Source organism: Barbus barbus, assembly GCF_936440315.1.
Source record: "Barbus barbus genome assembly, chromosome: 35".
NCBI lineage: Eukaryota > Metazoa > Chordata > Actinopteri > Cypriniformes > Cyprinidae > Barbus > Barbus barbus.
The window spans coordinates 14,818,115-14,842,245 of NC_136763.1; the positions used below are offsets into that span (position 1 = coordinate 14,818,115).

At 37.0% G+C, this 24,131-nt stretch overlaps 1 protein-coding gene across 1 annotated transcript in view; it reads right to left on the reverse strand.

The window, feature by feature from the left end:
- Positions 1-24,131, reverse strand: part of LOC306854969 (cadherin-4-like) — a gene marked incomplete at both ends in the record, with an annotated part of 253,169 nt that overhangs the window by 70,690 nt on the left and 158,348 nt on the right. Inside the window, 2 exons of the mRNA XM_079393318.1 lie at positions 9,220-9,408; positions 17,780-18,006. Coding sequence (XP_079249444.1) covers positions 9,220-9,408; positions 17,780-18,006 — 416 coding nt within the window. The remainder of the gene's footprint in view (positions 1-9,219; positions 9,409-17,779; positions 18,007-24,131) is intronic.

Below are 24,131 nucleotides of genomic sequence, written 5' to 3' on the forward strand. Positions count from 1 at the left end.
TTTTTGTATTTGGACTTGAGGACCCCCTCGAAAACAAGATGGTTCATCTCAAGGGGTTATTCCTCTTCAATAAATAAATGTCAATTAACTATATGGTATTTGTATCTTAAATACTAACTAGAAATAATGTGTACCCTTTAAGTACTAATATGTACAGTATTAATATGTATATGTACTTGATTATCTACTTACAGGTACATGTATCCTAATAATAGTATCCTAATACTAACATGCACCCTACAAGTGTAGAAAAGTTACAAAAGTGTACTTTTAGTGTACTGTCCCTGTTTTCCAGTGTACATTATTATAGCTGTAAGCATAATTGAATTAGCCAAACAAATTAATGAACAAACATGCAATGCACAGAGGTTTCTGAATGGCAGTCATTGCAATTCTGATTCTGATTATATGACAATCTTCAGAGTTCTATGCACACAGATTCAGCCTGCTTACAAGTTATATGAAGACAAAATGGAATATGTATGAAAAAAGAAGTCATGAATGACATTTTTAAGATTGAGTTCCGGATGTTCAGGTTTAATATTTCTCAAGTGAAAGCTGGAGTCAGTCAAATACTCTTACTCTTAAATCCCATTAGAAACAGACGAAACTGTCTGTTCCACACAGGCTACTTTAATATGGATCCTAGCCTGAATTGGAAAGGAATATGGAGCAGTGGCTGGATTTTGAAATATGGATTTTGTTCTTCCCTACTTTTTCTTTTTTCTCCCTGCTCCTTCCTTTCTCTGACTGGGTATGGATAGCATGAAGAGGAGTTCCATCTATATAAATGAGGCGGCAATGGAACATGAGGGGGTGATTCAGCTAGACTGATATTCGAAATTTAAACCAGCTCTATTCCAACATACTGGAACACGTCTTATTTGACTCTTGAAAACTTTGCCGCATTTTACAGTAATTCCTCAGGTCCTGTAGTGAGATTAATGGCCTGGCTTTAATTCCAGCAGTGCTGTGTGTACCCATAAAAGCTAGTTTTGTAATCATAACCTCTTGTGACTTCGAGATAATACAGAGTGTAATTCGAAGAGAAGTGTCCACATTCCATGTGTTGCAGGTATGGGAAAAAAATAATCCCTGACACGATTAAGCGTAAAATGAAGGTACGTACAGCATTTGTAAGGACATAAATGGAAAAGCTATGCTGATTACACTCACTAGGGAAGCTGCTCTGACTGAATACAGGAAGTAATCATAGTGCCGACCGATATCAGGAGTTTATCACGAGGAGAATAAAGAAAAAGACTGAAAGATGAGCCACATCGCCAGGGCTGCAGTCATGCGGATCTTTTGTCAACGTGATCGATTTCTCTGTCTCCCCTGAAAGTTGTTTTTATTTTGAGACATAGAGAGAGAAAGAAAGGGAGAGGGGAGCGGCAGTGCAGAAGAGAAAATAACCATCTGAGTGAGAAGACGAGAGGAATGGAGAAGGATGAAGAGAGACAGCCATCTGCACAGATATAGCCCAAATCAAATTGCATGAATTCACCACTGCATTCTCAGAGGAAGACGAACAGGAGATGAAGAGTGGAGTGCGCCAATAACCGCATGATAGACAAATAAAAAAATAATAACGTCAGAAGACAGAAAAAAAGTGGAAGCCTGTTGCTTTTAAGAGGTTATGTTCTCCAATTTCAAAGACAGCAAAAAAATTAAAAAGCATCTAATTTAAACACAGTCTAATTTTTAATTCTAAACACAGCTGTGTTGTCAAATTATTTAATACGCATGCATTCCAAACATAATGCATTCCAAACAACGCCAAAAGTATTTTGAAACTTAAGGCGTACCTACAAATGTGTGAATTTTGTCTTTGTGCAAATTAACAAAATGTCAAGCTGAGTGGCAGTCAAGCACTCCTTACAAAAATAGGTTTGTCAGGTTTCAAATTATTTATGAGACTTTTTAATTTAGCGCGCACACACACACACACACACATATATAAATTAATAATTTATTTACAAAATATTACATAAAAAAAATCATTATGCAGAAATTTGATTTTCTCGCTCTCTCTCTCTCTCTCTCTCTATATATATATATAATAAACAAAAACGAGCTTTGAACCAATTCGTTCAAAGTAACAAAAAAAACAAACAAATCTAGCATCATTTGCCAACTGGTTTGACATTTTGTATCTAACGCAATGGAATGAATACATTTTTAAATGTGACTTTAAGTGTCCACAGTGTGTGCCTTAAAGACTTATTAATGCTGAGAAAGCAATAAGACAGTCTTCAAGTCCTGCGTCAGAGCATCTGAATAGAACTTTACAAACTGAAGCAGCATAAACCGTATTCACACACGCTCTGCCAAGTCCATTTCCCGTCCGTGAGGAGGGGAACGGAATGGTGTAGAAATGAGATAATTAGGAAGAAAATTAAAATTAATGGGTGCTAAGAATTGAATCACAAATGCAATTACTGCATTAGCTTTGCAATTAAAATAGCTGGCCGCTGAATAGCTGAATACTCATGAAATTATGGGAGTTTTTCCACATATCAACAATGACATTAATTTCCCAAAGTCAGCACAATGGGCGAACAGTACAAATAGAGCATTTATGTATTCCCTCGAAGAGTCCAACTGTATTCTCCTGGCATGAGACTCTCTTTTTCTCTCCCTCTATAAAAGTGCAAGGACCCCAGAGACAGTGGCACAGGCTAATGACTGCTTTCAGTCCAATCACGCTGTGTCTATTGAAAAGCACAATGGACAAATCACTGGGTACAAGCTAAGAGGTGGGGCAGTGGCGTGGAAAAGGGGGCCTGGTAATTAGAGAGACAACCTCTACACGACTGCAGGAGAAGCAGCGATGCTGTTGTGCTGCTTCTGCACTTTTTCTACCGTGCTATCTGCAGCCATCCACCTCGCCCATCTTTTCACTCTGTCTCTTTCTCTCCACTCCATGCTATTATAAACACACACGCACACATAGCATGAAGAACGGATGCGGGGAGAAATGTCAAGCGCGCTGGCGAAGCAGGGAGGGATAGAGATGCAGATGAGAGAGGGACTTAATAAGGGGGAGGGAGCGAATCATGGCTATCATAATGATGTCATTGTTTAATGGGGTGCTAGTTTAGCGTTATAAGCCTCCAAATGGCTTCTAGTATCTCCTGGGTGAAATTTATAGCTTTTTGAGCCACAAAATAAAACAAGTGTTTTCACAACAAACCCTCCAATTCCGTTTGGAATGACTTACTAGCTACTATGAGGTGTGTACATTACCATTCAAAGGTTTGGTGCCAGTTCAATTATTGATTTATTTGTTTGTTTTTTTATTTATTTATTGATTCATTCATTCCAGCAAAGATGCATTAAATTGATCAAAAGTGACAGTAAAAACATTTATAGTGTTAAAAGAGATTTTCAAATATTATTTCAAATAAAATAAATGTTGAAATTTCTATTCACAAAGGTTTCTGGGAAAAAAATTAAGCAGCACAACTTTTTTTTTTTTTTCAAAATTGATAAGAAATGTAAGAAGTAGTAAGAAATGCTTAAGCAGCAAATCAGCATATTAGAATGTTTTTTAAGGATCATGTGACACTAAAGACTGGTTGCTGAAAATTCAGTTTAGCCAGGAATAAGTTACATTTTAATATATATTAAAATAGAAAACAGTTATTTTAAATATAATATTTCAATAATATCAATAATATTACTTCTTTAAAATAAAAATACAATTATATTTCACAATATTTTACTGTGTTTTTGATCAAATACAACATCTTTCAAAAACATTAAGTTGTAGCAAACTTTTTAACATTAGTGTATTAAGTTAAAGCTGCAGTCCATAACTTATGGCGCTCTAGCGGTTAATAAACAGAACTGCGCGCGTCTTGCAGAAGAACATTATAGCTGGAGCTACTTCTCACTGTTTAAGACTATGACGAATCATGCAGGTACCGGGCTACTGTACTGTAGTGATTCAGGGCAAGCCAAAAACACGGTTTGGAAAATGGATTCATGGTATACTCGCTTATTATATAGATTTTGTAAATTTTGAACATAAAAAAGTTACAGACTGCGGTTTTAAGTAGACACAATAAGCAATGTACATATAAGTGAAAATAAATATGATGTTTTTGCATTATATGGAATTCTGATTAAATAAGTCAGCAGCTATTATTGACGGTTACTCCATCAAACTGGAAAAGGGGAAGTATAGTGCAACTCATTACAGGATAAAGCACTCCTTGTAGTCTGATCTGTGTTACACTAATCATTTTGGTAAATGAATTGGAGGTTATTCAGATACTGAATGCATACATACAGACAATTAGCATACTACTCAGAGACCATGATACTACATACGACAACAGATATAGTATCAATACCCATCAAACAAACAGGCGCCAGTGATAAATATGCTTCTCTCAAAGACACAAATGTCCACACATGTAAAGAACAGGCCGTGTTAGAAAACTTTATTGTATACAAATATGAGGATTGTGTGGGCGGTAGAAACATGAGGGAGGTCAGTGACAAGCATTCAGAAGTGCAACTTTCTCACAGGCTAAATTACTACACAATACCTTCTTAGCGTAATAGAAACGATCAGTCCACAACATTCTCATTACAATATTACTCTCTAAGTTAATATTACGCACACCCACACACAAATACTCACACATGCAAGCAGGCCACTGCATCAAGCCATTTAGCACAGGTTCTTGAAGCCGAAATCGTGTGGGCCCACATTCAAGGAAGTTCGGTACTCAGCGAGTGAACTTTCTAACACTTGAGCTAAGTTTCTCATTACAAGTAGCCTACTATACGTCTTGCTTATTTAACGGCAGAGTTATTCAAGGCCAGCGTGAGAAATAACGATCATTCAAACTCTCCACTCAAAGTGAATATGTTACCCTCTGACCCATGCTTTTACTGGCTCTGATTAAGTTAGGCGGTAATAGAAGAGCCCCACCAGGACACTTACACTAGCTGTAATGCTATAGGCTATGTATGACTGCCAGTTTTAGTCAAGGAGCATTCCATGAGATCTAATTATGCTTCTACCACACTGGATTTTTTGCTTGAGGTAGAGAAGTGTAATCACATAGCAAGCAGCTTAGATTAGAGCTTGATGTCTCCTTTGTGTGGGTGATCGCCCTCAGATATCTCGACTCCAGTCAAAACAGAATAACTAAACTTCTGTCTTTCATTGGTATGCCCAAGAAGTTTGCGGCAAACCTGTTTAGATTGCATATATGACAAAATTGCATAAACATTTTGGCCAAGTCTGCCAGCCTGTCCTTAAAGGAGCACTTTCCTCCAAAATGAAAATTCTGTCCTCCATTATTCACTCTCACGCTCCAAACCTATACGACACATACAAAATATTCTGAAAAACGTGCTGGACACACATGCGTACATGCACACATGAGACAAGAGCTTTCAAGTTTCAAAGATAGTGGTTCTTATGATGCTTTTGAAACCAAGATTTGAATTGTTAGTCACTGACAATCTTCACCTCAAGTAAGCTGTTAACCACTGCAACCAAATCATTGAACAAGTGAGATGAACTTATGAACTGGATCATTTAACTTTTCAAATGAGTCGTTCCAAATCAATTGATTCATTAGAATGATTCATTCACAAATGTAGTCACTGCTACTTTTTTCAGAAAATTTTATATGATTTAGTCAGATTACTTTTTTGATGATTTATGGTGCTTTTGCATTCTCGAAAGCTTCAGTTCCTTTTCATTATAACTGCATGGTAAAAATCTTCAAACATTCTCCTTAAGTGATCTTTAAAAGAAAAGTTCCATAATGTTGAAGAAATGAAAACAGAATTTTCCAGATGAAAGATTCTTATAATCTATTAGTTAATGCTCTTCGAAGCATGACCTGTCTCAACATCATTATTTATTGCACTATGCTGAAAAACAAGCATATTAGCATGATGTTGCAAAAATGTCCAAACTTTATGTTGCAAAACATCCCTGTCTATTCCTCTGTCAGTTCCAGGTATCATCGAGCACCATTGTCAGGCAGAAGCAGCCATTAGCGGCATTAGCGCACATACCCCTTTGCAGTTCGTTTTGTAAATCATCATCCATGCGACGACAAAGCCCCGGCTCTGCTCACCAAATAATAGGACACAGAGAATGTGAATACTAGAGCTGGCCAGGTGCACTGAGCTTCCCTATCTCCCCTCGGAGCTAATGGACCAATATGGGAGAATGGAAATTGATTCGAGCTAGTCAGTAAATTAAGAATTCACCGCTTTCATTTTGTGTGCGTGTGTTGGGGGGGATGTGTTGTTTATTGGAATTCGAATTTCGTAGGTAATTGGGGATGTAGAAAATGTAAACAAGAATAAATGCTGCTTTGCTTTTATTCATGTCAATGAAACTCACTATTGTCCTTCGGTGATGTGCGTCTCTAGACAATAGGCAGAGAAAGTGACAACTGTGTGATAGAGGTAACTAGACACTAGAGCAGAGATTCTTAATTCCTGCAAGAATGATATGAATTATGTTTCATATATATATATATATATATATATATATATATATATAAACTTTTTAGACTTATAATAAATATTGTCTCAAGAATAAAAATCTATGCTATAGTGTCCAATTTGTCTAATACATTTTATTTACATTTTCTATAGTGTCTAATACATGTATAATAATAATAATAATATCAAATTATAATATTTTATATATATATTTATATATTTTTTAATAATTTCCAAATAAGATATACAGAACTTTATTGGAAATGGTTTAAACTATATTTTTCATACTTGTTCAATGAACCATAAACAATTACATCTACTAGACAATTTAATATGTATTAGTGTATTAATGTATGTATTAGTGTTTAATTACATTTATTATGCTGAACATTATATACATGCGCACACACACATTAATATACATTGAATTAATAATATCAATGACTATATTTTTGTAATACATCTATCTATCTATCTATCTATCTATCTATCTATCTATCTATCTATCTATCTATCTAGTATTACTATATATATATATATATATATATATATATATATATATATATATATATATATATATATATATATATATATATATATAATTACATAAATATATTTAATTTAGACCAAATACAGATCCAAGATGGACATAACAGCAGATGCACACTAACAACTTTAATGCTGGACCTTATTGGCAATTTGCAGCATGACACACAAGCCCAGCCCTCACTTTAGACCGGGTGAGTGACAATGAAACCGCCCAGATCTTTTGTTTCCATTCTATAGTGGCCATTCTATGGTATCCAGTCAATACCATTAAAATCGACTAAATAGTAAAATGTGTTTTTAATCTTAATAACATAATTTGCTGGTTACATAATTACGCTTCGAAAGTGTATTGATTAATTCAGTGAGAAATAAGGACACATTTTGGGGAGCTAAAAAATGGGTCAGGCTAGGCTCTTGCTGAGTGAAATGTGCTCAGATGTGAATTTCAAAATTTAAAAACGGCATGCAAATGTATGGATGTAATTCAAGGTTCTGTGTGTTACATCATGTCCTTGGTACTACAAGACTTCTACATTATAGAAACTGTTCAGAAATGCATAAAAGTTTTTTTTTTTACATGAAATGCAAGCCTCAAAATTACGAATTCTCTATGTAAAGTAAAATCCAGAGAACTGAAAAGAAGCCATATATATTTTTTCTATAATTATTTCAGTACAGAATAATCTGCTTTGGCATAGTGTGGACTCTTTTATTGCCTGACAATAGCCAAGAAGCATAACATGTCAGCACCACACACCCACAGACCCAGGTCTCTAAAGCCAAACATTTAAGGCTAGATGTGAGAATGGTTATCAAAACTCTCCTAAAATGGATTCCATGCTTTTTCACAGTTTTTCTAATCTTTCCATATGGGTGGTTTAAAGTGATGTCCATGCGTCTGCGTGCACATCGGTGGAAAGAGATTGTAGTAATCCACGGGTGTAATCTGAGGTACAAGTGGCCATGAGGGAGTTTATGAGGACAGTCCACAGAATGCTAAGGCCAAGATGGAGTCTGAACGACAGATAACAAAAACTTAAGCTTGTAGAACCCCAGAGAAGCTCAAGCACGGATAACAAACCTCAAAGTACTGTGGAGGCGGATACTGTTTAGTTCAGGTTTCTATAAAAACTCTTTATGAGAACACATCCTCTTCAACATTTGAAGTACCTTCTGCCATACCAACTATGTTAGAGTCTTCCATTATGGTCCTCAATCACATAATTCCCTTACACTGCTCTCTGAAATACTTGATTCTGATTGGTCAATAATGGCATCAAATGGCCAAATATTGCAGTGTAATGACCAATAAACTCTATATTCCACAAAAATCACTTTCTTTTTTCATCTATGTCTCATAAACCTTCAAACTTTAAGACTTTTTAATATAATTTTTTTTCAGTTTTAAACTCAGAGAAATTAATATAGTTTTTTAGACAAATAAACTAAGTAGTTATTAAAATAAAATGAATTTACATGATGTTCTTGGTTGGTCGGTCAGGACCCTGACTGTACGTTATGCCTTACATCTTACCCAACAGTGAACCCTGTAGATATGATAGAAAAGATCCAGCAAAGCCTCATTTCTCATCTCATCCCGGAAAAAGTTAAGGAGAGGCTTTGTAGAAGCATTAGATGGATAAGAGATGTTGATACCCTGTGCCAATCTACCTCTGAGCCCCCTCCTCATCAACCCTTGACTCAGAGAGGGAGCACAAGTCCTCTCCTTACCTTAGAAGGGCTCTCAGCGGCAGACGCAGAAGAGCTGTCTGAAAGAAAGCTCTTGAAAATGTTCACCTGTGATACTGCTTTTTAACCTCTTAGGTGTCTCTGCGGTTCAAGAGACGTGGCGAGGAAAGCTCTGTCTTTCAGAAGTGCGAGGCTTTGGTAAAAGCTTCTGTGTGGAGACTTGAGAGAGGCTTGTTCTTTTATGTCTCGAAGGGACACAGTGAAACTTCAGTTGTGGAACTGTCTGTTCTGATAGACAAAGCTTGCCAAGATCTTGAGTCTTTTCATTCATGGCTGAATGTCATATCTGTTTTATTAACAACCAAGTAGCATGTGTCAAAAAATTCCATATGATCATTAAGTAAAAGCGATGGAGATGTCTTGCGCCTTGAATAAAAATAAATCTTTCATGCTTTTTATAACAGTGAGCTGTGAACCGTAACCATTACTGACCCTGACGAGAACTTGAGGGAAGGGTCCTCTGGAGTTTTCAGGCACGTTGATTGGTGGAATGACCCAGTCTCGCTTCTGTCGCCGCAGCCCATTGGACGAGCCTCGCTGGTGTTGTCGTGGAAACGTAATGACCCTGGGATTTTGATAGTGGTTGTGGGAGGATCCGCCATAAAAACCATCCCCAGTAAACTGTGGAAAACACATACGCATACTCCATATGAGACAGCATATTAACAAGAAACTGTAAAGAACTAAATTTGATGCTATAAATAAGATCATGATGATTCAAAAGGAAAATCCTAAATGAGATTTTCAAACAGCAGATTAAACTGGGAGAAATGGAAACATATATATATATTCTGATTCTGATTCTGATTCTGATTCTGATATATATCTTATTAAACAAAATGATTAATTTATAAATACAATCTTAAATCTCTCTCTAATAAATTACTGAAAAAACGGTAATGAACAGTGTTTTGACTTAAGCCAAATGTATCTGATTAGTTTTATATAAAACATGTTTTGATTTATCATTATTTATATACTATTATAGTATTTAGTACGGTTTCAAATTAGATTAAATTTTTTACAATTTCAATTTTCATTTTAATCGTAATTAAATTTAAATAATAAATTACATTTAATTAAAATTCCATTTAAAATGCTACATTTAAGGTTATGTGCATTTGTCATTTTTATTTGTTTTTTTTTTTATTTCTATTTAGCTTCCTTTTTATTTCAGTTTAGTTTTATTTTTTATGTCTTTTATCTAACATTTTTGTTTTGTTTTATTTCAGCTTTATTTAAATGAACAACAATATTTTTTTTATTTTTTTAATGAATAAGCCTGGTTTAGGTAAGTCAGGTTTGAGTAAATTAACAGTTCATTTAGTTAATTTATTTAAACATAAATAGTTAAATATTTAGGTCAAAATTAAACCTGGTCAACTAAAAATAAAATGTAGTCAAATTGACTAAAATTAATGAATGAAACAGAAACAAATACTGAATTTAAAGACTACAATACAATAAGACTACAAAATCTGTTAAAATGAACACTTTGAAACTTTGAAACAGAGTTGAATAAAGTGAGAACTCTTTTAAGTCTCCAGAGTTATAAAAGAGCAATTAGATGCACACAACAGCCAGCTTGAAGAGACAAACACACTTTTAATAGGAGCACATACTTTTAATAATTCATTATTTGTAAGGCAATGGTACAAAATAGTTGTGGAGCAGTACATGCACACCTGAACCCTGAGTCAGGATCGTAAACATAGCTGTGGGGTTTCTGCTAAAACGACCAATCAAAATGACAAATCACGTCAAGGCCTCTGTAAACCAGGCCTTATAACACAGCAATACCACAGTGACGCATACCGTGACATTTCCTCATGGGTGCCCAATGAAAAAGATTGATGAAATACCACATCAATAATTTAGACAAGAAAAACTAGAGCTACCGCTGACCCTCACTTGATTCATCCAAAGGCCAAGGAAAAGGGCTGAAGCGACCAATCAAACAGGCACCGTTTGTCACAGGGGCTGACTGTGTGTGCATGTGTGGGGAAGGGGACCGTCCTGCGGCTCATTTAGTGTCTTTAGTGCTCATCTCTGAGTTGTCAGCTTTTCATGTAATCCTGTGCTGCCGTTTCTTCCCCTGACAACTCAACGTTTGTGGCACTGCATTTTCGAGCCGAGACGCTTTCGCCAAATCCCAGTCTTCTATCTCTCTCTCTCTGTCTTGCATCCCCCGGCAGGGGTTGCCAACTCAAGCATGCGTAGGCAGGTCAGCCTATCAATGTCTCACAAACACAGTTTTTCGGCAGAAGAGCTCGAACAGATGTGAGGCAAATCTGAGCAAACATATTGTATTTTTTCCCTCTTTTGTTTTAATTTTTCACAGCTTGATGGCTCTGGCTGCAGGGGCTCAGGAAATGGAGGAAATTGTAGCGGAGGGAGGGAGCCGTGCACGAGCGAGGAGGGCAGCTGTGAGGCGCTGATAAAATCACTTCTGCCTCAGCTCTGCTCATCCACGAAGCTCACAGGTACCCGTTGCTGCAACAGAGAGCGGCTGCAACGAGACCTTTTGGGGGGCGGCAGGTGGAATTACTGTGCATAAGAGGGTGAAATAGAGAAAGAAGAGGCTGGAGAATGGAAAAGAGATTGAGGTGAAATCAAGTAGAGCAGTGAGGGCTAAATAATCCTTCCAGACAAAAGACAAATTATAAGAAGGCATTCGAAGCTCCTGTGTCTAAACTGCCAACTTGGCGTGCGGTGATGCCATCTTAAAAATAAAGGTTCTTTAATGGCATCGACCGTTCCATGAAGTAATAACTGACGACGGGCCGCTGAATTACTGAAAAATAATGCACACCCAAGGTGGTAATATGGGCACAATGTCTTTACTCGTGTATCAACAAAAGAGCAATATTCAAATGCTAGGACAAGTCTCAGTTAGCCTAACGCAGTACAAATAGCAAGGTTTTTTATTATTATTATATAATAAATAAAAAGAATACAGATAGACTAGGAAAAAGAATAGCGCATGCTAGTGTTAGAGGCCTTTTTTTTTTGCTTTTTGTTAATTGTTTAATAAATAAATTAAAACAAATAGATAGAATAGAGAAGCTAGTGTTAGTTTTTTTTTTTTTTTAAAGAAAACAAGCAGTTAGTAAATGAACAGATTGCAAATCTAAAAGGGGCAAGTTTTTTTTTAAGAGAGAGTGCTAGGGTCAAATAAAGATGGAAGAGATGTGTTTTTAGCCGATTCTTGAAGATGGCTAAGGACTCAGCTGCTCGGATTGAGTTGGGCAGGTCATTCCACCAGGAGGAAACAAGGTTTGTTTGTCTTCGGAACACAATTTAAGATATTTTGGATGAAAACCCGGTAGGCTTGTGACTGTCCCATTGACTGCCAAACAAGCATAGAAGACATATCAGTGTGGTGTGGCTGACACAGAAAAGCGTACGCAGTTTGCATCCAGCGGATACTCTTCAAAATGGCGCTACGCTGACGCAGAGGAGACAAATTGTTGAATAAAGCCTTTTTGTTTTTTTCTGCGTACAAATAGTATTCTCGTAGCTTCATAACGTTACGGTTGAACCACTGATGGCAGATTGACTATTCTGACGATGTCTTTCATATTTTTCTGGGCCTTGACAGTGCAAATTGTTTGGCAGTCAATGGAACAGTCACAAGCCTCCCGGTTTTCATCCAAAATATCTTAAATTGTTTTCTGAAGACGAACGAAGCTTTTACGGGTTTGGAACGACATGGGGGTACGTGATAAATGACACAATTTAAATTTTGGGGAGGATTAACCCTTTAATGTAAAAGTCTGTGAAAGTGATTTCGTGCCTCTTCGGGATGACACAATAATGTGCCGTTCACTTGCAGAACGCAAGCTTCTAGAGGGCACACAGGTCTGAAATAATGAATTTAGGTAAAGGGGTGCAGAGCCATTGGTGGTTTTGTAGGCATACTCCCTGTAACATTAATCCCTTGAATTTTATGCAAGCAGCTATTGGGTAACCAGTGCAAATTGATAAACAGAGGTGTGACGTGCATTATTTTCAGCTCATTAAATTTTTTTCTTGCTGCCACGTTCTGGATTAATTGTAAAGGTTTGATATAACTGTCTGGAAGACCTGCCAAGAAAGAAGTTTTATGTATAAAATTATGTATAAAATGTTGTGTATAAAACTAATTTCTTATGCATATTATCCCAAGTCTCAGTGTTTCTAAAACATAATTTTAGAGCAAGTAATAAAGGCCTGAGCAATTAATCTGCAGAATAATGCAGCTACTAGAGAGAGAGAAAACTTAAGAATGTGTAAATTAACTGAGTCTGTGTGTCTCTTAACAGTGTCACTAACAGTGAAACTGTAGGTGTAACTGCTTCGAAAAACTGTGATGTTACAACCTCGCTACTGAGAAATGCAACATAGCTTTTCGTATGCAAACTATTTTATTGCAAATAAAATCAGTGGCAGGGCAGTGTTGACAAATTTCTGTATGTGCCAAAATGGTTCTTTTATATTTAAGAGTGTGCGCAACGTCACCTTTGGGAGGACACATTCAGAAATGGCGAGACCAGCCGATTGTGTTTGAACAGACAAAAGCCTAATCTCTCCTTTCACAGATCTGTTCATTAGTGCAGGGTATTCATCTTCTCGATCCGTCTCTTGCTCCATCTCTATCATTTTTGTTTTTGCCTGCTGACAAACAGGACATTGGGAGCTGTGATAAAGACCTTGATTTATCAATCAGCTCTCACTGGCGCTGCAGAAGCATTCCTCCGAATGTGTAGCCAACAGCACAGGAAGATCCAGGCTGGTCTGATGCAGCGTAGCATGGCAGTGCCAATGAAAGGCACCGACTTACAACAGCATGCCTAATGAAAAGGTTTATTCCTCTGGTAGGGCAACAAGCACTGCATCCATTACAACAGACAGAGAGGAAAGAATAAACTAGAACAAGCATGTTGTGTTGTGGGACGGCGCACGGCAGATGTAGGGAATGTAATGCTATGTATGCATGCGTGCATGTGTGTGTGTGTGTGTGTGTGTGTGGGCGCATTTGGGAGTCAGCGTGTGAAATGGCTGCCTGGATTGCCCTGAGCTCCCGTAGCTCCAGAAGAACCGGCCCTGCCAGCTGGCTCCACATCCCTCCCTGCTGAGAAGAAACCCGTTTGGGCATCAGTCAGCCTGCAGCTCTGCAGCAGACATCTGGAGGTTATTGTTCTATAGGGCCGCATTGCACTGCTTGCAACCCTGTCTGAAGTTTTTCCATTACATGCCAGTATGTGCAAATTCCCCATTAGGCAGCACTCATTTGCTACTTTCGTAATCAGTCTTCGCACCAGACCTCACCGTCGAGAGAAAACGGAAATGTACCTGGATTTCCACTGAAGTTCCATTATTAAAAAGGCGAGAAAAAAGAGTTACTCTGGGTTTATAATAAGTGCTGCGAAAACGCTTCACTAATCGTGTCAGCTAGGTGTCGGCTATTTTATAACAAACATACCACTACTGAATCTACAGGATGAAATCAAGCGTGCCACACACATCCTGAAAAGTGAAGCCAAAACATTTTGATCGCCGTCTGGTGGCTAGCAGCAGTATAGGTCATAAACCCAACCCTCTCATTTAAACGAATAGAATGTGAGCCAAACTAAATAATCAAATTACACTTACTTTTTTCTCGATGATGGTTTCCATAATTTTAAGTAGTTCTTATCACGTTGATGTATGTTCAAGTGTTGGTTTTTCAAATAAGTTTGCTTTTAATTAGTTATTTGAGCTTACAACTGGGTCTGCAGGAGTTTGGGCAGGACTCATGATCACTACTGCACAAAAATGAATAACTACTGTGTGAACTTGGGCTCCAATTAACGTCATCAGTGCAAGATTATGGGCTATACTGGGATGTTTTGGCTTCACATTTCAATAGTGGATGGATCTTTTTTTTTCAGTCTATGAAAGAAACATACAGTGCTATCAGTGCAGTATGATTCCTGAACAAATTAGTCTTATGAACCGGTTCTTTTTAGTGAATCAAAGTCATACGGCATGACCAGTAGTAGTCAGATTTCTGAACAAAATGGTTCTTAATCTTATGGGGAGGTTATGTAATATTGAACCAAACAAATAAATGACTCTTTTGAGCCAGTACGAATTGATAAACAAACAGCGTGAACAGTGTGGTTCCATTCACAAACAAATTAGTTTTAGGGGATGTTTTTTAATTGAATCAAACATATAACACAATCTGTGAACTCCTGAACGATTGAACCGGTTCTTTTTAGTTGATCAAAAACATAAATCGTGATGTGTGAACTACAATTGTAATTTTAAACCGATTACTGAACAAATGACTCTTTTGAGTTTGTACACACAGTGTGTTCAGTGTTGCCAGATTCTGGAACAAACTACTTTTTTTTTTTTTTTTTCCAATTCACTTTAAGCCAATGAAATGTCTCATGTTATGTTGTGCTTAAAGCTTGTAAGACTTAAAATCAGTTTCGTTTCTGACTCTTTGTTCATATGAATTCATATAGTTGAGAAGAAACCAGCCCTAATGGCTGCTGAACATAATTCCCAGCACACATGAATTCCAAACTTCAGCTTAGGGGCAGATGAGGCTCATATTGAGCTAAATGCCAGCCAAAGAACAGTCCTGGGTATTTTTAGACCTCAACCATCCAAAAGCATAGAAACTTTGCTCAATAAAACATGTTGGGGGACAAAGAAACTGCACTGTTATGCTGAACCCTAATGCATTGGCTGGAACTTGTCAGCCCAGAAGGAGATACAACAGAATATACTAAATTGACTTGAAATTGACTAAATTGAAAGCTGCATATGGATCAAACAAATATAAGCCACACAATCCAGGCAAATGCCATGCAAGTTTATAATGAACTATATGCAACCTACTGACATTTACGCTCAGTAGAGGCACAAAGAATTGCACCGAGTGATATCTTTGTTGATACATATTTGATAATAGCTAGCTTCCATATCACTGTCTTTCAAAGCATCTCTGCTACTTCAAAGTAACAAAAGACTTGCTTACTTTGCATATGAGACACCTTATTTTTAATTACTTTTATAGCAAACGAGTCATGGCGGTGCATATGTGTGTGTGTGGGCATTTCTGTGTGTGAGTGTGTTCATTTAAAATGGTGCTGATCTTAAGTGCTAATTTCTATACTAATTTTCCTAAACGGTACCTCTGAATAGAATAAATTAAATAAATGTATAGCATATAGGCCAAAATAAATGTATAGAAAAGTAATCTCTATTGTCTTATGTGAGGTCAAATTTCCTGTTACCACAAGTCATTTGATGCATGGAACTCCTCACTTAAACAGCACTATGATGGTAAAACCATGGTATTTTTATTACATGATCCATGATTATCATATTCAAATACCATGGTTATTATGTATTACCAAGTTAAAATCATAGCATTGTTATGGCATCATGTAAAACAACAACAATAATGATAACCATTATTACAAATATTATTATTATTATTATTATTATTATTATATAGATGCATAAAATGTGTATATAAATAAAACAAATATATACAAACCGTATATACAATTAAATTATTAATAATAATAATAATCATCATTATTATTATTATTGGAAATAATTAACTAAATGAATAATTACATTAATGGTTAAAAATGATAATATAGAAATAATCAAAATTTTCATTCTGCTTGGCCATGATGCAGAAAAAAAAAATCTTAAACTTAGACAGTAGACCGGACACAAGCCAAACTATTAAGGTTCATAATATGTCCCCTTACTTTGTCAAATTGTTCCTACGCCCTGCTTTGAGTTACTTGAGGATAATTAGTTCATGAAAATCACATCTGTCAGGAATTCGAGACAAGACAGATGAAATTATGGCACGTAAATAGATGAAACACATCTTAATACTGAAATACTCTGAGAGCTAAACTACTTCATTTTTATTTTGATAATTTTTTCATTAATTATTTATAGTCTCAACTAGGTCAGAGAGTTGCAAAAAGTCACATTTCCCAGAACACCCATGTATCTTCTTGCTTCGTGTGTGTGCACATACATGTGCGTTTGTCCTTCAGTAACCTGTCGTAACTGGCAAGGAGACATTTCTCTAAATGGTCGTGCAGAAGGAGAGGACATGTGCGGGGTTAGGGACACGGGGATAGGGCTCGACAGACCAGACTCCAGGATCCCTAGAGGACCTGCATTCCTGCTTCTCTGCTTGGCATTTCTAGGTCACTTTGGATGCAGAAACAGTCCGATGCCAGTGGGAAAGACATCTATATAAAGCCTGTACACCTCATCTGCTCTACACCAGAGCACAGGACATGAGCATGACAGCCACATGTATTAAAAGTTTAATGATACTTGCCAAGCAGGACACATTGTGGTGGAATTGTGTGTGTGTGTGTGTGTGTGAAGGCGTGGGGGGGCAACTTGGATGAAATATTACTTCTTTCATCTATAAAAATTACATCTGAGCATTCACTTTCATAATCAGATCATGACTTTTGGTATGTTGCCAAGGGCTTGTGCAAACCCTCTAAAAGCGCTCCACACGTGACAGTTCCGCCTGTGCATACATGCACGAGAGGGAGAACCGAAATGTAATCAATTTAAAAGCTATAACTACTTTTCAAATTCTAATGATTGCTTAAATATAATAACATCTTGCTGTGTTATTGAATCTCGTTCTTGCTTGTGCTATATGGGCAAATCATTACACTGAGACGGCACATCATCTCCCCCAACAACCCCCCCTAAAACCATGAACTCAATCAATGTACATTATTTAATTTGCACTCTATTACTGAGCCGCTAGACTCACTCACTGCTTTTCACACCACCCGCAGAAAAAAAAAACTGTATACATGCTACCATTAAAAAGTTTGGGGTCTTAAGATTTTGTAAAGATAACTTATGTGAGCTCAAACACATCTATTCACAGACGGATATTTTTTTTTTTTTAAATTAAATTAAAATTAAATTACACATAATTTGTCCTTGCCTGGTTAACAGGAGGTGATAGCAGGTGTCCAGCGAGGGCCAGTTTTACAGTGGTCTCCCAGATATACTTGCCAGCGCTGTCTCTGGCCGTCACCATGAACTGGATGGGTTCAGTTAGATTCGTCACATGTTGCTCTGTGTAAAGAGAGCCATCCGGCAAAACGCTGATCTTTGGGTCACTGCTTTCGAAAGAAACCTCCTCTATTTGTTGACAGGTTTCGAACTTCACTGCAAGAAAAGAGAGAAAGAGAGATGGTAAGAAAAACATTAAATAATAACAATGAAACTCTCATTGCTGCCAGACGCAAAGACTGTTCAAAGCGATCTTATTTTTGGCCAACATGTTTCATTGCTCTTGCCCACACATTTGTCATTGTCTATCTCCCCTACTATGCTAGACTGCTCATTAAATAAAACATGATGGTTATATACAGTATGGACATATTGTAGTTATTACATTTAAGGTGGACAAGGCGTTACTGATTCAATACTTCATTCAGCCACATACAGACCAATAGACAAATAAATGAAATTAATTATATATAATAAATGATGGGCTATGGCTAAATCCAATAATACAAGCAATGTACTGAACATAAGATACCATTTGTCGATAATGTTTGTAGCATATACAAAAAAGGATTCTCTTAATAAAAGACTTCTGACAGCAGAGGTGTTAAAAATTCAATTTCTCTTAAAACAAGTGAAGATAGCAAACAGAATGAGTCATATGCTTTCTCCCACTATGGTTGCTTGGAAAGGGTTCTGGTCAACAATAGCAGATGGTCCGTTCAGTTACACCTGAGGGAAAGTTCCACAGCTTCAGCTCTACTTAAATTGAGCAAGCAAGCGAGCAAGTGAGAGAGAGAGCCATATGCCATGTCTAGATTAATCACAGTTTAAAAATTAGAGCTTTATTTCACATTGTCCTGAATTTCATTCATAGAACTTTAGTAGACCACTTCTGCTCTAAGTATATGGGAGTCAGGGACTACTTTTCACAAATAGTACATATTTCTCAGGTCAAAGGAATAGTTTACCTGAAAATGTGGTCAAATCTGTAGGAAATTTTCTCATCCTCAGGCAAGGCAAAATGTAGATGTCTCTTGATTGGAGCAAATTTGTAATTTAGCATTACATCACTTGCACATCACAATGGATCCTCTGAAGTGAATGGGTGCCGTCAGAATGACAGTCAAAACTGCTGATGAAAACATCACAATAATCCACAAAACTCCAGTCCATAAATTAACATGTTGTGAAAACTGAAAAGCTGTGTGTTTGTTATTTGTGGATTATTGTGATGTTTTTATCAGCTGTTTGAAGTCTCATTCTGACAGCACCCATTCACTGCAGATGATCGATTGGTAAGCAAGTGATGCGATGCAAAATTTCTACATCTTGGATGGCCTGAGGTTGAGTAAACTTTAAGCAAATATTTATTTTTTGATGAACTATTCATTTATGTTCATTTTTTAAAATCTATTTCTGTAAAGACACATACATTTAAGCTTTTTTTCCATAAATGTCCACTGATCATTTGCACTTTTATTGCTTAGGAAAAAAATAAAAATCACACTAACACACACTGACAATAGTGGGGTATGTTGTCACGATGCAACCTGCCATCACATTTACAATTATTCATTTGTCAGATGCTTTCAAGCAAAGGAATTGCTTTGTCCCACTAATGTTGCATTTCAAATTCCATTTTAAGTTATAAACAGCATTTAAAACATATTTGACTCAACACTATAGCTAAAGTTTCTACAGTAAAGCAAAAGTAGTATATTTAAATTTGGGTTAAGAACAGAAAGATGGTTTTTACTAAGGTGTTTTAAACCAAAACCGCTAGAGCACACATTTCTTTTTTAATTAAAAAAAGGAAATGTAACCCTTGTGACAACTAGCCCCAGTCTCATCTATGCATTAGTGACACTTCAGCTGCATATTGTTCTGACAGTGTTCAGTCTTTGCAGACTTCCAGTACTAGAGGGTCAAAGCGTTCCAAATAGATTTGAGTGCCGCTTCTCTCATCTCTTTCTTCCCTCAGGATTGAAAAGAAAGAAAGATGGAACTAAAATCACTTCCTACTGATTTTATCTTTCTTCCCCAATCCCACTGATAACAAGACAAATTGATTTCATAAATCACCGTGGGACCAAGTCACTTGTTAAGAGTGCCGGGCGAAAATATAAAAAAAAATAAAAAATTCTGCCATGAAATATCTTGCACAACAAGCTTTTTATCAAGCCATCTATCCAATTTACCACACGGCTTCCTGCCAGAAGATGCACCAAAACAACAGGCTAAAGCGTAGAATCCATTTCACCAATTTCAGCACGGCTTTCTTAACGCTGCAGAGTTTGTCTGGTGAGTAATTGCAAATGGGAAGGGAAGAGGCCAATATGCAGTTTTCAGAATGAGCACCAAACCACTGACACATGAAAGCATGCTGCCTACTTTAACAAGCTCAGCTCAAAATGGAAAAAACATCATACTGGGAAAATAATAACATTTTACACTGCCAGTTTTCTTGAAAATGTCTAGAAGAATCAGAGTGATTTTGCTATTTGGCAACCTCCACGAATGGTCTGAATACACTAATTGCAGCCTGTTGTTGATGGGAAAACATTAAAAAACACACTCATGATAAAAAAGAGAGATGGATGTTTCTGTGAATCAACAACGGCAGTCAATGTTTTTGTAAATTAGGCTAATTTGCTTTAATGGAATTAGCTAATTATTGTCATTGAAGGCTTTTTGTCACTCCACAACTAACATACAGAGGGTAAACCTGCGGATTAAAGGACAGAGGCTAAACCTCGAGTGTTTGCATAAGTAAAAACACAGGATTCACAAGAGCTGCCCTGCATGATATTGTTTCATTATGGGATGGGATGTTGGCATGTGAACACAAGAATGGTCGGCCTCAAAGTGAGTTGTTCAAAAATAACAAGACCAAAGATGCCAAACCAGAATTCCCTCTTGCTCTCTTTCTTGCTTTCATAACAAAAAACAGGGTTGTACAGATGTGCCCACAAGTCTCAGCTTCAGATGAAATGTCAATTTATTGATCTCCTCGTGCATGCTAAACATAAAAAAACAACTAGAATTATTCAACAATTGAACTATTGACTATGCACCAATCTGCCCAGAGTTTTGTTTGATGAACTTCCTGTTTGCACTTGGCTTGTGATGACCAGCATCTGACCACCAGTTAAACACAGTGCATCTACTGTAAATTTTGTCCACATCAATAGGATTTATATAATATAAGGCAACTGGGTACTGAGCGTTTCAGGTGTATTTTGTAAAGTTTTTTTGAGAGAAGAATGTGCATAATAATAGTAGGAACGGTTTGTTGGACACAATACTATATGTGAATGCAAATACAACAAAGAGATCACAAACGTGTTTACGCTAGTCTTTTTAACGTGCATTTGGAGAGCATGCAGATACAGATCACATTTTAATGGCAAGCGTTAATAATGAATGATTCAATGTCTCTCTCATGAAAACAAACTTGGTTCCTGAATGAATCAGCTATTTTGAAAAATACCCACTATTAACACACAGACCGACAGCCTGTTCATATTTGTAAGTTTCCAATAAAAAAAGGTTCTTGGAATAGCAATTCAAAACAAGCTGAAATGTGGCCATGTGAAGCACAGAAATCCAGTACGATATTCAATTACAATTTCTCATTCAAGTCAAAAGCTTTAACTGCAGCACACATAAATAAAAACAAGAAAAATCAATAATCGATTGACGTTTCTGCACAAGGCAGCTTTATTGAAACTGCAATTCAAATTTTGGCAAGGTCTAATGTGTAAGAGGATATGTGGGAGAGATATTGACCAAGAAGCAAGAATGAGAGTAAGAAAAACTAGATGATCGTGTCTGTGAGAGTGTGTATGAGTGTATGCCGATGAGTATGTGGATAGATAGACAGACAGACAGATGTATAAACAGATAAATTGATAGACAGACAGAATGCTAGATAGAATGAGGAATGCACAGAGATAAGAAGAAAAAACTATACCCAGGAGCACTATGATGGTGGGGACTGTGTGGCTGTGAGGTGTGTCCTCTCCATGTGCAGGCCTACAGTACAGGTTAAGACAGTTCAGGAGAGCTGCAGCATTTGATGTTCTCCGCAGGCTCCCCTGAAGGTCATTCAGCCCTGCGCTCACAAACAGAACAACATCACAAACTCAGGAGCTTTACAACAAGCTCTTTGCCTTACTGGGTGGTGTCTGGACACAGAGAGGTGTGCAGGGGTCATCTGGAGCTGAAGATGAAGCCTTCTCATGAATCAACTGTAAGTGGAAAAACAACTCCTGCAATATGGATAGGATTTTGAGGGACAAGAGCATCAAAGCTGGAGTTTTGTGGTTTTTACTTGATGTCTGTAAGCATTAGGTTCATCTATATGCCAGTGTACACCTAAACCTTGCTCTGCAAATTCACTTTTAACATACACACTCATTTAAAATTTACTTTCTCTTCCGGGGGGAAATTAATCAAAAATATTGCTAGTGCAACTTGTACTACACACATTTTTTAGTCTATTAAAATGCACTTTGGACTAAGAAGATCCCCAAGTAAATTATAAACACTACCTGCCTACGACTAGTCTTTTATCAGATTTATCTTAAGCACCTATTGGTCTACTTGTTTTGTTTTCCAAAGTGTGAATTTGATACTAAAGAACTAGTTCATTCATTTTGAAGTGTCTTAATAGCGTGTACCATAAACAAAAGCAGTCAAGTGTGAATTTTCTAGGCTGTGATGTACACTAATGGCTATTGACGATATTGACAAGAGTTAAGCCCTTCAAATGTCTGGTTCCAACTTCCTTTTTCAATTATGCAAACACATTTCAGGTTGGCTAACATCAAATATCACTGGTTCGCTTTAATTTTTTTGGGAAACAATAAATACTTTTATTCAACAAGGACACATTAAATTGAGCAAAAATAACAGTAAGATATTTAATAAAATTAATATTTGAAATAAATTCTGTTCTTTTGAACATTTTATTCATCAGTGAATCCTGAAGAAAGGCAGCACCGTTTCCACAAAAATATTAAACTGCAAAACAGTTTACAGTGTTCAACATTGATAATATTATATGTTTCTTGAGCACCAAATCAGCATATTAGAATTATTTTTGAAAGATAATGTGACACCAAAGACTAGAGTAAAAAATCAAAAATCAAATAAACGCAGCCTTGGTGATTATAAGAGACTTCTTTCAAAAACATTGAAGAAGAAAAGACGTTTGAACAGCAGCGCAACTTCAGTGTCACTATTTATTTATATTTTTTGGTGTTTTTTGTCCTTCTTGGAGCCTTACAGCCCAAGAATACTTTCCCCACAAGGATTTTTTTTAAATAAACATATAAAAACACCATATAAGTGTACTGAATGATATGAGGGCATAAAAAATGCATTTTTATTTCTAGGTGAACTATCCCTTTTAAATGTTTCCTGTCGAAATGGTGGCTGCCAAAAAAAGGGTATTGTGTTAATGTCTTTGCAGGAATAAAAGATAGTCCTTCACATTACCCCATGCCTGATCAGGTCCACCTGCTGCACCACTGCAGGTAGTACTGGGAAAAAGGGGCATGACATTCACAAAGACATCCACACACTCATAACTGCACAGTGCAGATGTGTGCGTGCGCATACACACACATACACATGGCAAGGTCTTCAGGTCTGGTACTGGAGGGCTGCATTGTTCCGCTTGACTGACGGAGGAATAATGTACAGCGGCACAGAACTCTCTGTACGACCAGCGGTCCCGCACAACACAAAGACAGGGGGAGAGTCAGGGCACCAAACTGTTACCCTCGCACACACGCGCCAACCCAGGCACACACTCACACGGGTCCCCCCTGACCCAAACATTCTGTCACTTTTGACAATGGCGGTTATGCTTGATGAAGCAAAGTGGGTTGTAACACTCTGAGTCTGTGCTGCTCTTCACAGTCTCGTAACGGTGAAAATGTACTGCTTGTGAGTAATATGACATTCACAGATGTGACTGTCATATTATACACTCAGGATGTTGAGTAAACACTTTAATACGTTGTTTTGTGACTTTCCCTTTGGAATGGCAAAATCTAACAAGTTGCAACATGTATTATAGGTCTGGAGTTTGAGGGGTAATAGGGCAGAGATCAGATTTCATTCTGGCACTATTATTCAAAAGTTCAGGGTCAGTATGATTAAGATGTTTCAAATAAAAGCTATTATTATTCAAAAGTCAGTATTTTTTGAGAAAAATATACTTTTATTTAGCATTTATTACTCAAAGGTTTGTGGTCAGTATGATTTTTTAT